Source organism: Peromyscus eremicus, unplaced genomic scaffold (assembly GCF_949786415.1).
Source record: "Peromyscus eremicus unplaced genomic scaffold, PerEre_H2_v1 PerEre#2#unplaced_999, whole genome shotgun sequence".
Taxonomy (NCBI): Eukaryota; Metazoa; Chordata; class Mammalia; order Rodentia; family Cricetidae; genus Peromyscus; species Peromyscus eremicus.
Genome location: NW_026735234.1, coordinates 102,190 through 118,654, shown reverse-complemented (window position 1 = coordinate 118,654; position 16,465 = coordinate 102,190). Strand labels below are relative to the sequence as shown.

Below are 16,465 nucleotides of genomic sequence, written 5' to 3'. Positions count from 1 at the left end.
TCCATGTGGTGACCTGGGCAGTAGTCCTTGTCCTCTGAGCCTTTATTTTTATGGATTTCCTGGATATGTGGAGACTGCGTCTCTGGCATGGGAAGATATAGTGCTTGTAATATCACTGTCCAGTATGCACACATGGCCCAGTTTTTGTGTAATGGGAAGACAGATTGGAAAACTGAAGGTCTAGTGTCTGGAAGTTCTGAACATTGCACTCCACTTTCAGGTTTGTCTCATAAATATTACAAATATTTTAGAAACTGGTAGAAAGATGGTGATATGGATTGTTTTTAAGCAATACATGGTTAGAATGCTTCTAACTTTGCTGCCACCAGCTATAATTAGTATAATTTGGTGAAGTTTAATTCCGGGGACAAAGGCAGTTTCTGATCTGCAGAAAATTTTCAACCATGCATGGTGTTGTTTGGGTGGATAGGGCAGAATCCATATCTGTGCCATAATCCATGTGACTAGAAAGCATTCATAACTAATAAGAAGTCTTTGTGTCATGGTTTGGGAGCTGGTTGGTGGCCTAAATAAAAGCCTGCTCCATGCCCCCACTCATTCTGTCTCAAACTGGTTTTCTCTTTAGATGTTACTATTGCATATGTTATTTATACATCTATGCACATAAATAAATATGAGCTGCTGAGTCCATTTTTCATTTTTTCTATTTATATGATTTCAGTACAACCACTTTGTTTTGGATAACCAACTAGGAGCTCATCCATGGGGAACAGAATTCTCCCTCTCTATAGTCATTAGTTTCCCATAGTTCTTGGTCTCTGGAGAGGGTTCATTAGATGCCTTCAAACCTTCTATGTTACTATGTCTATTGGCCATGTTTTCTCTTCCACATGAGATCTTCTTGCAGGGCTCAGGGTCTGTCTACTTTGTCAGCTGTGGCTTTGGGTTCCTAGTTCCTGTATGAATGCAGGTCTGGAGTAGGTCTCCTCTTCCAGAAACATGTGGTTGTAGTGGATGGGCTGCCCTGCTGTCTCCTCTGGCCTTGATCTTAGAGCAGCTCTCCAGTTTAGCTGCCAAGTTCTCCCCATTCTACTACTTTCCTATAAACTGAGGTCATTACAGGATTCCCATATCCTCTGAGTCAGGCTAAAAATAGTGTCTGGAATTTTCAGGGAAGAGGAATATCTGAGAGCACATTCTGTGGGTGTGTCTGTGAGGGACTTGCCTGAGGGATGCATGTAGAGATTGCAGTGCTTGTGAGGAGAGGACTGGAGGAATTTCTATTGAGTTTGCCTCAGGGAGAGGGTGTGTTTGTAGGTAATTTGGGGTCTTGGCCCAGGGAAGTAGGAATGCAGGGCTGCAAAAGCTCACAGGCCTTGTGCACCAACACTGCTCTTCTCTTGCCTATCTCAAATATCTGTGGAGGTGAAGGAGGTGTTCATGGAGTGTCACCTGGCCTGATTTTTTGCAGCCCTGGAACTAGTCTCTAGAAACTACAGGATTTAGATCTAGCTGGACAAGGACTCAACCAAGGCTGATGATGAAACCCAGAGATGTGAAGTTTAGAGTGTTGCTGCTGTACTTGCTAGGAGTAGCTGGGTGCTAGGAACAGTGCAGGAGCAGCTTACCATTGTCATAGAGGTGAGAACCGGATGCAGAAAATGTGAGACAGAAATCCACCTACATTTTTTTTAAGGGTCTTCCTGCTCCCAGGTTGCCTTTTGATTCATTAGTATCTTAGCCAGTCTCCAGACCGTTGTTTGAGTCCATATGCCTTCCAAATACTTCCTGGTGCCCAGTTGCCATACATAGCTTTCCAGGGGGCCCCCATTGTCTCTGAACTTCAGATACTGCTAGACTCTTGGATGTTCCTGAGACAGCGTGGGTGATCCTCATAGGTGAGCTCCTTGGTAAAACTGGAAATATTATAAGACAAATAATCTCATTACTGTTGTTTTGAGGCATTTACTATTTTGTATTTAAAACTCTTGTTATATTGGCTATTATGACTATTATGGAGCTTCTTAATATTTTAAATTATTGCTATTTCTATAGATTGTGGTTTTGGTCTGATGGAAAGAGTTGTGGTAATTACATTCAGAATGGCAAAGACCTGACAATAAGTGCTGGAGAAGAACTGGGGCAAAAGAGTAATGTCATGAGCAAGAATAATATGTGTAGTTAGTGTGACAAAAATTATATTTTATGATGCTGATGGTCATCACATGAAGTACACACTCCCAATTCCTAAGTTTCTAAGACTCCTTCCTCAAGGTTGATTACCTGTTCTAAGTATGTTTGCTCAAGGTCAGGTCTAGTCTCTAACAGACATCTGTTTTGAGGTTTAGGATTCTGAGGGAGACATTACAGATACAGGGTAGATCAAGGTGTTGTCTTTCAAGATGTACAGAGCAGAGCATTGCTCTTGATTTCTGCTTATGTACTGTCCAGTGTGTGTCATGGGGTTCTGGGACTGTGTCTTCTTGTCATTAGTGAGTGATGTCACTGGTTACTTCTTATGAGGTACAGTTTTGGGTGTAGTGAAATTACTGACTAAGCTATTTTTACTTGTCTAAAAAATCTTTCTTTTTTTTTTGGTTTTTCGATACAGGGTTTCTCTGTGTAGCTTTGCGCCTTTTCCTGGAACTCACTTGGTAGCCCAGGCTGGCCTCAAACTCACAGAGATCCGCCTGGCTCTGCCTCCCGAGTGCTGGGATTAAAGGCGTGCGCCGCCGCCGCCGCCGCCGCCGCCGCCGCCGCCGCCGCCGCCGCCGCCGCCACCACCACCACCACCACCACCACCACCACCACCACCACCGCCTGGCTAAAAGATCTTTCTTATTATGCTAATTCCAGTTAGGTTTCAGATTCACGTATACATTTTACCATGAATAGCGAATAATACACCAGGAGTCCTTGGAATGAATAATGGTATAGCTTTCATTATATACCAAAAACTGAGAAAAATAAAAGTTTAACCTGTGAAAGTTATTGGCAGCAAAGTTATTAAAACAGTCATCTCAAAAAACATAATTGATGTTGAAGAAGTGCACAACTAGACTCCCTATTCACTTTGAGGACAAGGAGCAACCTTGTCATTATTTTCACATTGGGTTAAATGTAAGCTAAGTATTTCACTTAATCTATCATGGGGTATTTGGTGGGCCCTACTAAAATTTTCAAGTTCTAATATTATGGTATAGAAACAAACTTATACTTTTAGTCTTTCTCAAAAGAAAGGGTTCATTGTTTTCTCACACTGGACATATCATACTTCTTTGTGAACATTAATACTTAGTACCTGTGGTAGTCTGGATGGAATTTTCCCCCATAAACTCATAGGGATTGGCAGTATTAGAAGGTGTGACTTTGTTGAAGGAAGTGTGTCACTGTGGAGGTGGGATTTTTGGTCTCATATATGTTTAAGCCATGTCCAGTGTCCCAGATTACCTGTAGATCATGGTGTAAATGCCCAGCTCCTTCTCTAGCACCATGTCTGCCTACATGCTGCTATGTTCACCATGAGGATAATGAACTAAACCTCTTAAAATGTAAGCCACCCCATTAAATATTTTTCCTTTGTAAGAGTTAAGATGTTCATGGTGTCTCTTCACAACAAAGGAAACTCTAACTTAGGCAGTACATGATTCATTACTCTTTAGAGAGGAAATCCTATGAGAAACACTGCTAATTTTAATTTTGATAGAATCATATTATCTATAGGCTTATGTAATTTCTCTTCATGTTTTATTAATATAAATCCTAGTAATCCACTATAGTCATTCATTATTTCATGTAACATACAACCACAGATATACAACTCAAAGTGTTGATAGCACAATAAATAACGTTAAAATTGTTTATCAACAATCTCCTTTTATTTTGATTCCAGTAAAATTAAAAATAGAGTGATATTCTAAAAATTTCAATACAATACTTGGAACATTTTCAACTATTTTAGAAAAATATTCTTAATAATTCATTGTGTTACTGGTAGCTGGAATATTTACTTTTATAGGTATTGTTTGAGCTTCCACATTTGGAGTCTTAGCATTAATACAAAATCTGTAAATAGCTCAATTTACAAATAAATCAGTTAAAATATTTCTAAATTAGAAGAAGTTCAAGAAAAAATGGATAATTTCATGGAAGGGTTGGAAGGAGGGGAAACAACATAGGAATGTAAACAGTATAAATTTTCTCCCACTTCTAGATCTCCTGAGTATAAGGGAATATAAAGACCATTGTTTGAAAGGTCCATCGTGCTCAGAAAACTGTCATGCTTTGAATAATGGGTCAATGGTATAGCATGAAATGTTTCCTGGGATTTGTTTTAAAATATTCGATAGACATTATCCATTAAACTATACAGCGTGAGGATTATGCTAGTTGGACCTTTCTAATGAGATCTTGTCTCAAACAACAAAGCAAAGTATATTCAACTGTGTGTGTGTGTGTGTGTGTGTGTGTGTGTGTGTTTCTGTGTGTTATTGAGGAATGTCTTACTATCATAGTCCCTTCATAGATCAAATGGCTTGAATTTAGGGAGAACTGCTTGTCTCTACTACCATACTAAGCTATATTTATTTCTGAGAATGATTTGACAGGGACCAGTGGCTGACATCTGAAATGACTTCAAGAGATATTGTCCTGAACCATGAGACCTCTGCTGAGAAGACACTGGGACACTTCAATTCATTTTGGAAAATGATTTCAGGATGAGACAATAGAAATCAAACTTGAAATTTTATTTTGAGACAGGGTTTCTCCATGTATCTCTAGCTGTCCTTGAACTCAGAATATAGATGAGGTTGGCCCCAAACTCCCAAAACTCTGCCTACTTCTGCTGCCCAATTATTGGAATAAAAGTTATGTGCCACATAATCCAATTGTTATTTTATTATTTATTTGCTTATGACAGTTTTTAATCTGTGTGCTAATTTATGTGTGGATAGGCATGCATGTGTTTTGTGGTTTAGTTATAATAGTCAGAGAATATTTTGCTTCTTGGTCCTTTCCATTCAGCATGTTTGAGACAGGGTCCTTAGTTTACTACCACATGTAAATAAACTTGCAAGATTTCTGTCTGCCTTTTATCTTGCCTTAAAATTACTGGATTAGAAGCATGCATGTGGCAACTGTTTTTATAAGACAGAAGTAAAGTGATAGTTGCAAGGTGAGTACTTTATTTGTCAAACCTTTTTAACAGCCCTGAATTTTATAGAGTAGAGATTTATGAGTGCATCTGTTTTGAGACTCAGTCTCACATTCTAACCCTGTCTTGCCTTGAACTCACTAAGTAGTAGATAGGCTAGGCCTGGAACTTGAAGAGACCCACCAGCTATTCATATGACCAGATGTGGATTAAAAAGAGACTTTTATTATGGATTTAACACAGATATTGGTAGGTAATAAGGACTTTGGGAAAGTGTCATTTTGTGAGGGAAAGCTACACTTAATTAATACAGAGCCTTGTTATAGTTTGGATGACATTGTGAGTTCCAGTTCAGTGAGTTTTTGGGGGGAGCTCCTCTCTCTTTCTGTGTTTCTCTCTCTTCTCTGTGTCTCTCTGCCTCTTTGTCTCTGTCTCTCCTTTTTTGATACAAAAAGGAGTAGAAGTACCAAGCCAGAGACATGTAAAAAACATTTCGTGGACGGAGCTTTGTAAGCCCTTTGAGAATGAAGCTGCACCTGTCTGAAACAGAGCTACAGGATTTGTTGTCTTTCCACACTGTGTCCACATTTCAATCTTTCTTTTTTATTTTTATTTATTCTTCTGTCATACAATACATCCCAATTGCAGTTTTCCCTCCCACAACTTCTCCAACGCTCTCCATTGTTCTCCTCTTCACCAGATCCGCACTTCCTCCATTTCCTTTCAGAATAGAACAGCTTTCCAGGGTTATCAACCAAATCCTGAATAACAAGTGACAATAAGAGTAGGGAGGAACCCTCATATCAAGGCTGGATGAAGCAAGCTAATAGGAGTTACAGAATGTCAACGCAGGCAAAGAAGTCAGAGACACACCACCCATTTCTACTGTTAGGAGTTGGACAAAAACACCAAGCTATACAATGGTAACACATATGCAGGGGAACAGGTGTGGACACATTCAAGTAGTAAATGCATTTTCCATCTCTGTGAGCCTCTGTGAGGTCTGCTTAGTAGATTTTCTGGGCTATGTTCTCTTCTGTCCTTTTAGTTAAAAAAATTTGTTTGATAATCATTTTTGGGATTTGAGCTGAGAGTTTCCTCCTTCTACTCCTATTATTCTAAGGTTTGGTCTTTTAATAGTGTTCCACATTTTCTGTATCTTATGTTTCAGGAAATCTTTCAATTTAGCATTTTCTTTCATCAATATAGCCATATTTTCTATCATATCTTTAAAGCCTGAAACTCTCATTCCATGTTTTGTAATCTTTAGTGAAGCTTGCCTCTGTAGTTCCTGCTTGAATACCTAGATTTACATTTCTAGAATTTCTTCAGTTTGCATTTTTTAATTGCTTCTATTTCCATTATCAGATCTTGAAGAGGTCATTCATTACCATAAACCATTTTTTGTCTTTGGCTTTCTTTAAGGGATTTGTTAATTTTTTTCTGATATTACATTTATCCTTTCTCTACTTTCTTTAAAGGGATTCAATTCACATCCTCTTTAAGAACTCCCATCATCTTTATAATGTTTGTCTTAATTGTCCTTCACCTGTGATGCAATATCCAGGGCATGCTGTAGTAGCATAGCAGGAATCTGGTAGTGACAAATTGCTCCAGCTGTTGTTGACTATGTTCTTATTCTGGTGTCCAGGTATCTGGTTTTGAGGTGATTGTGGCTCTGGGTGCTGATTTCTCAGTTTGTCTTTTTTGGATGGTGTTTAATTCCTTGGTTTCTATTTGCTATTTGTTCTTTTCTTCTTTGTGGTCTATGATTGAACAGGGGTTCTCATCTCAAGTGGGGCCTTGAAATCTTGCAGTTTTACCTTTGTTCCAGCAGAGAGTATCTGCCCAAGTTTGGGGATGACCAAAGGGAGGAGAAGAGGAAGTTTCGAGATAGGGTTGAGGGGGCATTGAGAAAGTAGGGGAGGTCTATGGGCAGGTGGCCTATATAGACATCTGGCAGATTGTATATCCTTTGTTAGAGAAAAGATTCAACCCAAGTTGGAGGCAACAACACGGAGATGAAGAGAGAAGTGGGATTGAGAATATTGTTAGGGGATTATTGAAAGACTGCAGGATGTCCAAATGTGAGCAGCTTTTTTGGATATCTGGTGGCTGGCATGGCCTCTGGCCCAACAGGGCATCTTTACGTCAGGTTGCCTATGTGTTCTTCTGACTAGTGTGGCTTGACTTTGAGCAGAGGATATCCATCCAATTTGCGGTTGGGGATATGGATTTGGGAGTGGCAGCTATAGGATTGGTGGAGGATTGTGTGTGTGTGTGGAAATATGTGGATGGTGAAAATTTCATGGGCTGGGGGCCTGGCTACCTAATTTTCTTGCTGGTGTGATATGCACATGAGCCTGGGATGTCTGCTGGTGTTGGGTCCAGGAACACAGTCACATTTCTTTTTTTCTGAATGGGAATATATACTGTGCCATTATTTGTTGGAAATCCTTGTCTCTTAATTTGTACAAGATGTGACAGGCAAGAGATTATCTTGAGTGTCAAAAGAAACTGGACATTTGAGCTGTTTGGGGCTGTTACAGTCTATGAGGATTATTGTACTAAGATTAAATGCATTTCCCTCTTTCTTTTTCTCTTGGTATTTATTCTTCTCTCATACAATACATCCTAACTTGCAGCTTCCTTCCCCTTTCTCCACTCCTTCTAGTCACCACCCTGAAATCCTCATTCCTCCAAATCCACTGATACTCTGTTTTCCTTCAGAAAATAATAGGCCTCTCAGGATATCAACCAAACATATCATAACAAGGTGCAATAAGGCTAGGAACAAACCCTCACATCAAGGCTGGACAAGGTAACCCAATAGGAGGAAATGGGTCCCAAGAGCAAGCAAAAGAGCCAGACACCAGGACTCCTACAGTTATAAGTCCCACAAACACACCAGGTAAACCACTATAGAAAGTATGCCGATGACCTGGCACAGAACCATTCATGCTTCATGATTGCCACTTCAATTTTCTGAACCCCTATGCACCCTGCTTTGTTGATTTTATGGGCCAAGATTTCCTTGTTTCCACAACGCTTCTGTATCCTACAATATTCATTCCCTCCTTCCACAGAATTTTTAGAGCTCATCCTCATGTTTGGGTAGGGATCTCTGCATGTGCTCCCATCATCTACTGAAAGAAGCCTCTCTGATGACATTTAGGCTAGACACAAATCTTTGATTATAACAGAATATAGTTACACACATATAGTTATACATCATCTCATTATCTCATTGTATTTTCCTTGGTCAGTTGTACTTGGTCCTTTCCTAGTTTTCTGGACCATCCTATTGCAGTTCCTATTCATCTAGGCTTTGTAAGGCATGAGCCTCCTTTCATAGCTTGGGCAACAATTTACACTAGCCATTCATTGGTTAGACACTCTGAGCCACCATTGCTCCAGCATATCTTTCAGGAAGGACAAGTGTTAGCTGAGTGTTTTGTGTCTAACTTGGTGTCCCAATCCTACCACTGAGAGTGTTGTGTGTTTACAGAAGATGGTTGGTTCAGCCTCTGTATTCTTTTTGTTTGTTTATTTATTTTTTTCTCTGTGTAGCTTTTTGAGCCTGTCCTAGAACTCACCTTTTAGAGAAAGCTGGCCTCAAACTCACAGAGATCTGCCTTCCTCTGCCTTCTGAGTACTGGGATTAAAGGTATGTGCTATCACTATCCAGCCAGCCTCTGAATTCTTGATAATTAGGACTCCTCACTGGGGTCACCCTATTAGGTTCCATGAAGTTTGCACTGCACTGTGTCCATGTCTCCTGCTAAAATCTCCCCTAATCCAGTTATCTTTCCCTGTCTTCTCCTCTGTCCCTTCCTTACTCACCTGACCAATCCTGTTCCCATCTCCAATTGTCTCCAGTGCACCCACAAAATCTATTCTATATACTTCTCCCAGTGAGATTCATGCATATACCCTAGAGCTGCTGTTCTTACTTAGCCTCTATGCATCTGTGGATTGTATTGTGATTAACTATGTGTATTGTGAGTGTACTTTACTTAACAGCTAATTTTCATGTATGAGTGAGTACAACATGTTTGTCTATGTGCTTTTGGGTTTTCTCACAAAAGATAATAAAGAACTTTAGAAACTCAACAACAAACCAAATAATTCAATTATAATGGGGTATACCTCTAAATAGAATTCTCAGTAGAAGAATCTAAAGTGGCTGAGAAGCACTTGAAAAAATGTTCAACATTCTTAGCCATCAGGCAAATGCATATTGAAACTACTTTGTGGTTTTGTCTTACACTTGTAAGAATGGTTAAGATAAAAAAAAAAAGAATGGTTAAGATCAATAACTCAAGTGACGGCTAATGTTGGAAAAAATATGGACCAAGGGAATTCATTGCTGTCACAGGTTCAAATTAATACAGGCACTGTGGAAATCAATATGATATCCTCAGATAATTGGGAGTCAATCTACCTCAAGATCCAGTTATAGCACTTTTGTGCATATACCCACTGTTACTCTTCCACCTTACCACAAAGACAGTTGCTCATCTAGGTTCTATCTGTCTTGGACCTGATTACATATACTATTCTGGCATTCAACTCAGAGGCAGATATACCTGCACCCGGCTTTGGAGTGTTGGGATTAAAGTCGTTAGCCAATAGCTTGCCCATCTTATTTCTTCTTTGTAGTTAGTTCATACAATTTCTCTCATGTGTACTCTGTACTGTTGTTTTGTTTACTTGTCTGTGTATGTTTGTTAATTGGCATTTTTCTTGTGAGGTGATACCCCTTTCAAAGAGTACAGAATTGACAGAGGTGAAAACCCTTTTCAGTTTTCTTCTAAAGTGACTTGGTGATTACATTATAACAACTATGTAATGGAGTAAGATAGTGAGCACCAGAATTGTATGAATATACTGTCAAAGAATTATATATTTACAATGTTGTCAGTATCATGCTTTCTGTTGTTCACATGTATGGAATGTTTTAGAATGCAGTGACCTATGATGATGTGCATATCAACTTCACTTGGGAAGAGTGGACTTTGCTGGATCCTTCCCAGAAAAATCTCTACAAAGATGTGATGATTGAGACCTACAGGAATCATCTCTGCTGGAAAACTCTCTTAGCTGAGTGTAGCTCAGCTAAGCTGTAATGGCTCTTTTTTGAAGAGGAGCAGGTTTGCCACATCCTTCAAGTAAACCATCCCACACTGGGACAAACGTTCAGGACTAGCCTGACTTTCTAACAGCCAGTATTCCTATCTCCTCACAGCTTTAGGTATCCAGCTTTCTTTCACAGCTTTTTTTTTTGAGAGCTGTAGGTATCCTGGAAACCTTTCCTCTACAGCTTCAGTTATAGCCTGACACACCAACAGCCAGGATATCTTTGCCCTCTCAATTGTGTATATCCAGGATACCTTCCACTCTGAAGTGTAGGTGTAACCTAACTTTTGATACTCAGGGAACTTTTCTTTCCAGAGCTAAACACTTGCACTATGAATTTAAATAATAATGTAGTATTTTTAGAATTTATACTCTTCTTTAATTATATGAAATAAATAATTCAGGTGTAAAACTTTATGGATTTGTACTAGTTCCTTTTCTGTTCCTGCTATGTAATGTCTATGTCAACTTATAATGAGCTTTATTTGGCCCCAGGATCAGCATGTAAGTGGCATGGCATCAAGTGTCAGACATGGCAGCTAAATTGAGAGCTCACATCCTTAGCTTGCACCATGAAGCAGAGAGTGGGAACTGAAAATGATGTGTGGATGTAAATTATGAAATCCTACCCCCAGTGACATATTTCCTCAGCAGAACAGCATTTCCTAAACCTTCACAAATGATGCCACTATCTGAAAATGATTTCTTTGACTTCAAGTGTACATGCTTGCTTTCTGTTATATGAACCAATTCACAATGAAGAAAATCTCTGTAAACATTTAAATGTCTCAATACCTGTGTTACAGCAATGCATGCTTACAAATGAAAAAGTTTCATCAATGAAAAAATGTTACTTTAAAGAGTTGTTTTAATTTTAAGTATGTGATGTCAGTACATTTTTTGGGGGGGTATGTGAATTTGCATGCTAGTTTCTGAAAATGTTATGCTCTCGGATCTTCTTGTAGCAAGAACTAAAGGAAGTTGTCAAAATCATGTCTTATTCCTGGGGATGAATTTTCCTTAATTGCCCAACCATGTCTCTAGCTGTGAAAATACTTTAAAGCTTATTTATATCACATTAAAGTCAGGAAATAGGGACAAACTCATACAAGAGAAAAAATTTATTCATGTAAACAACTTGGTACAGATTTTAGATATCACAGTTGTCTTCAGCTTGAAGAAAAAAATTTTACTTTATTTTCTTTTCATCGTAGGCTTGAAGGAAGTAAATTAGTTACTATGTTTAGTCAAGACTGATGGGGGAGATCAATGCATTTTCATTTCTATTTTGAAACATTTGAGTTAGATACCAAAGTGTGCTATATGTATGGCAACTTCATTTAGTTAAATTTAGTCTATGTCCTCATGATACTCCTGTCCACATTTGAGGTTCTGCCTTTGGGAAGAATTCAGAGACATGATTTTGGGCAAAAGTATACCCTGAAGATGCAGCCTACCAGAAACACAAACCTTGTATAAAATGAATTAATGATGACAGAGTGGACCTGAGATTGAAACCACAGGGTTTGAAAGAATGAAAAAGTATTCTTCTTGCTCTCTTCTGTGATAAAGATCGGGCGATCTCACAGCTAATTTCTTTCAATGGTCATTTGCTGTAGCTGACTGGCCAGTCTCTGCACCTTCTGCTTCACCTGCATCTTGGTGAGGAATGATGTTTACACTGCACTACATTTTCATATCCCTCACTAAAAGATTCCCTACTCCAATCATCTTTTCAGTAATCTTCTCCTCTGTCCTTTCCTTACTCATCAAATCCTTCCCTTTCCCATCCTCACCTGCCTCCAGTGAACTCACAAAATCTATTCTATTTCCTCTTCTCAGGAAGATCCACGAATTTCCCATGGAGCTGTTCTTACCACTCTGTATCTAAGGATTGTACTATAATTGACTGTGCTAATATCCACTTATAAATGAGTAAACTATGTTTTTGTCTGTGATTCTGGGTTACCTCTCAGAATAATAAATAAATCAAGAAATTAAACAACAAACTAAATAATCCAAATATAATGGGACATATCACTAAGCAGAACCATTTACAAGGCCAGCAAGAGCTCTTTACTTTTGAACCATCTCTTCGGCCCTGTGTTGATTATTTATGATCAACATTTATATTGCTAAAGCTTTCATCTGTCCATTTGTAGCTATTTAAACATGATTTGAACATGATTTTAGTAAAATCACAGTGATGTTATAGTTTAAATTGGGACATTTCAGGTTTCTGGAAGATGAATACAGAACTGGAATGAGTACATAACTCTTTGTAGAAATGCCAATAAAAACCTCTGAGTTCTTTCTATATATTTTGTTTTTTTGAATAATTTTTGCATGAGAAACAGCATCTTAACATGTACTTCTGGATATCCTGGAACTGATTGCATATATAAGACTGGCATTTAGCCGGGTGGTGGTGGCGCACGCCTTTAATCCCAGCACTCGGGAGGCAGAGCCAGGCGGATCTCTGTGAGTTCGAGGCCAGCCTGGGCTACCAAGTGAGTTCCAGGAAAAGGCGCAAAGCTACACAGAGAAACCCTGTCTCGAAAAACCAAAAAAAAAAAAAAAAAAGACTGGCATTCAACTCTGAGGCAGATATACCTTACTCTCACTTCTGAGTGCAGGGGTTAAGGTGTGAACCAATACACCCAGCATGTCCATCTTGTTTTTCTTTCTTATACTTAGTAATTGTTCATACATTTTCTCTCATATGTACTCTGTACTGTTGATCTGTTTACTTGTGTCTCCATATTTTTAATAGGCATGTCTCTTGCAAGGTGATATCCCATTCCCCATTCACGGGGTACAGAAATGAAAGAGGTGAATGTCTTATTCAGTTTCCTTCTAAAGTGGCTTGGTGATTACATTATAACAGCTATGTCATGGAATAAATGTGGGAATCACCAGAATTATACGACTACATTGTCAAAGAATTATGCATTTACAATGTTGTCAGTATCATGCTTTCTGTTGTACACGTGTATGGTATATTTTAGAATGCAGTGACCTATGATGATGTGCATGTCAACTTCACTTGGGAAGAGTGGACTTTGCTGGATCCTTCCCAGAAGAATTTCTACAAAGATGTGATGATGGAGACCTACAGAAACCTGACTACTATAGGTATGACCGAATTTTACTTCACTTTTTAAAATAAGGAAACAATTGTTCCTTAGTTTGGGATGACTATTCTGTAATTTGATTGAGAAAGAAGAGTGAGGTGAATAAATCAGGCATGCTTCTAAGGTTCATTGAATATAGTAATTTAAATTTCACACAGTTTTCAATAATAGGCCATTTTCTGGTACTGTATTATAGGATACATAATAGACCATAATACTGAAGAACATCATCAAACCTCTAGAAGACATGAAAGGTAAGTTTCAAGTGTAAACTGATGCAAATGTGCCTCTGAAAAAAATCATGTGTCCTGTAAGATTTATACAAAAGTAAAAGTGTAAATAAGCACATATTAATGTGCTTTGATGATTATTAAATTCTCACAAAAACATAGACCTCAATGTCAGGTAGATGAATAGCATTTGCAAGGTATTATTTTACGAAAGAATACAAGTAAAAAAATTCTCAACAGATATCACACTTTAAACCATAGCACTATGAGAGATATGCTGTGGAATTGTCAATCTATTTATTTCATACAACTCATATTACAAAATGTATACACATTGAGGAGGTTTTAAGTATATCTTCAAAACCTTTTAGTAAGCAAAGAGTCCATAGTAAAGCTAGTGTTACTCATATACATTTTATGACTGGGCTAAATTTAATAAGTGTAGCAGTTAGAGTCAAGAATAAAGGAACGTTTTTGTGGAGAATTCTTAATCACTTACCACATGTCTATGAGAAACAGAAATTCAGACTGTGTGAATTCAATGTGGAACACTTTTATTTGTTATTTTTCCATCCCTAAGTGTATCATATGCAACTATGGATACAAGGCATATGAGAATAGGGATATGGAAACACATAACATACTTCTCTCTCAGAACAATGTGAAGATATGTAGCAATCCCATATTGAGTGTATTGTTGAATTTGATTCAAGAATACAAGTAATTGATTTTATAGTTTCATTGTTAATACATCAACAAACTTACAAAGCAGAAAAGTCTTATGAATACTAGTACTTTATCAATAATCTCTTGGGCTTAGTTCACTTAGCAATTGTAATATGAATCAAAGTATAGGAAAGTTTATGAATGCAATAAGGGTGGTAAAGTTCTAAGTTTTTCCAGTTCTCTTCAAACATGTAAAAAATCTCATATAGAGAAAATTTCTGTAATTACAAACCATGTAACAAAGGATGTTACCATCACAGGTATCTTCATAAATGCAAAACAACTATTAATGAAAAGAAAAAAAATGAATGTAAACATAATGATAAAACTTTAAGCTCTGATTCCTCTTTACATTTGGACCAAATGGTAAAATCAATTTATATGGATATAAAGATTCAAGTGTGTGTTGAATGTGTTAAAGCTTTTACATCTTCTAATTATCCCTGCAACCATGAAAGAAGAGATTCTGGAGAGAAACTTTCTGTATATGTTCAATATGTTAAATCCTTTGCATGTAACATTCACCATCAAAGGGATAAAAGAATACACACTAGAGAGAAACCCTATGAATGTAATCAATGTGGTAAAGCCTTTGGCTGTCACAGTCATATTCAAGTGCATAAAACAACACATAATGGAGAGAAATCATATAAATGTAATCAATGTGGTAAGGCCTTTGCACAACACAGTATTCTTCAAATACATAAAAGATCCCATATTGGAGAGAAACCCTATGAATGTATTCAATGTGGTAAAGCCTTTGTACAACATGGTAATCTTCAAAGGCATTTAACAACACATACTGGTGAGAAACCCTATAAATGTAATCAATGTGGAAAAGCCTATGCTCATCATAGTACTCTTCAAATACATAAAAGAAGGCATACTGGAGAGAAACCCTATGACTGTAAACAGTGTGGTAAAGCCTTTGCACAACATGGTCATCTTCAAAGCCATAAAAGAACACATACAGGAGAGAAACCCAGTGAATGTAATCATTGTGGTAAAGCCTTTGCACAACATGGTCATCTTCAAAGTTATAAAAGAACACATACAGGAGAGAAACCCTGTGAATATAATCAGTGTGGTAAAGCCTTTGCACGATCCAGTCATCTTCAAAGGCATAAAAGAACACATACTGGAGAGAAGGCCTATGAATGTAATCACTGTGGTAAAGCCTTTGCACAACATGGTCATCTTCAAAGCCATAAAAGAACACATACAGGAGAGAAACCCAGTGAATGTAATCAGTGTGGTAAAGCCTTTGCACAACATGGTCATCTTTAAAGTTATAAAAGAACACATACAGGAGAGAAACCCTGTGAATGTAATCAGTGTGGTAAAGCCTTTGCACGATCCAGTCATCTTCAAAGGCATAAAAGAACACATACTGGAGAGAAGCCCTATGAATGTAATCATTGTGGTAAAGCCTTTGCACAACATGGTAATCTTCAAAGTCACAAAAGAACATATACAGGAGAGAAACCCTATGAATGCAATCAGTGTGGTAAAGCCTTCACAAAACATAGTCATCTTCAAGTACATAAAAGAACACATACTGGTGAGAAACCCTATGAATGTATTCAATGTGGTAAAGCTTTTGCACAACATGGTCATCTTCAAAGTCATAAAATAACACATCCAGGAGAGAAACCCTATCAATGTAATCAATGTGGTAAAGCCTTTGCATATCACCAAACTCTTCAAATGCATAAAAAGAACACACACTGGAGATAAACTCTATGAATGTAATCAATGTGGTAAAGTTTATGCTCATCACAGTACTCTTCAAATAACATAAAAGATGACATCCTGGAGAGAAAACCTATGAATGTATTCAATGTGGTAAAGTCTATGATCATCACAGTACTCTTCAAATACATAAAGAAGACATGCTGGAGGAAAAACCTATGACCATAATTAATGTGGTAAAGCTTTTTGTCATCACAGTCATCTTCAAATGCATGAAAAATCACATCCTAGAAAGAAATCCCATGAACTTAATCAATGTTAATCAATGTGGTGAGGTCTTTTCACACACAGTACTCTTCAAATGCATGAAACAACACCTACTGTATGAATGTAATCAGTGTGATGAAGCCTTTGTATGTATCAGTAGT

The 16,465-nt window shown here is 37.8% G+C and overlaps 1 protein-coding gene across 1 annotated transcript; it reads left to right on the top strand.

Moving 5' to 3' along the window:
• Window positions 1-13,263: 13,263 nt before the first annotated feature.
• On the top strand, window positions 13,264-15,981 carry LOC131901983 (zinc finger protein 844-like; the record flags this gene model as incomplete). Its single annotated transcript, XM_059253020.1, has 3 exons — window positions 13,264-13,390; window positions 14,879-15,012; window positions 15,265-15,981. Coding segments are annotated over 3 exons (978 nt in total), but the record flags the coding sequence as incomplete, so codon positions are not given.
• Window positions 15,982-16,465: the final 484 nt, after the last annotated feature.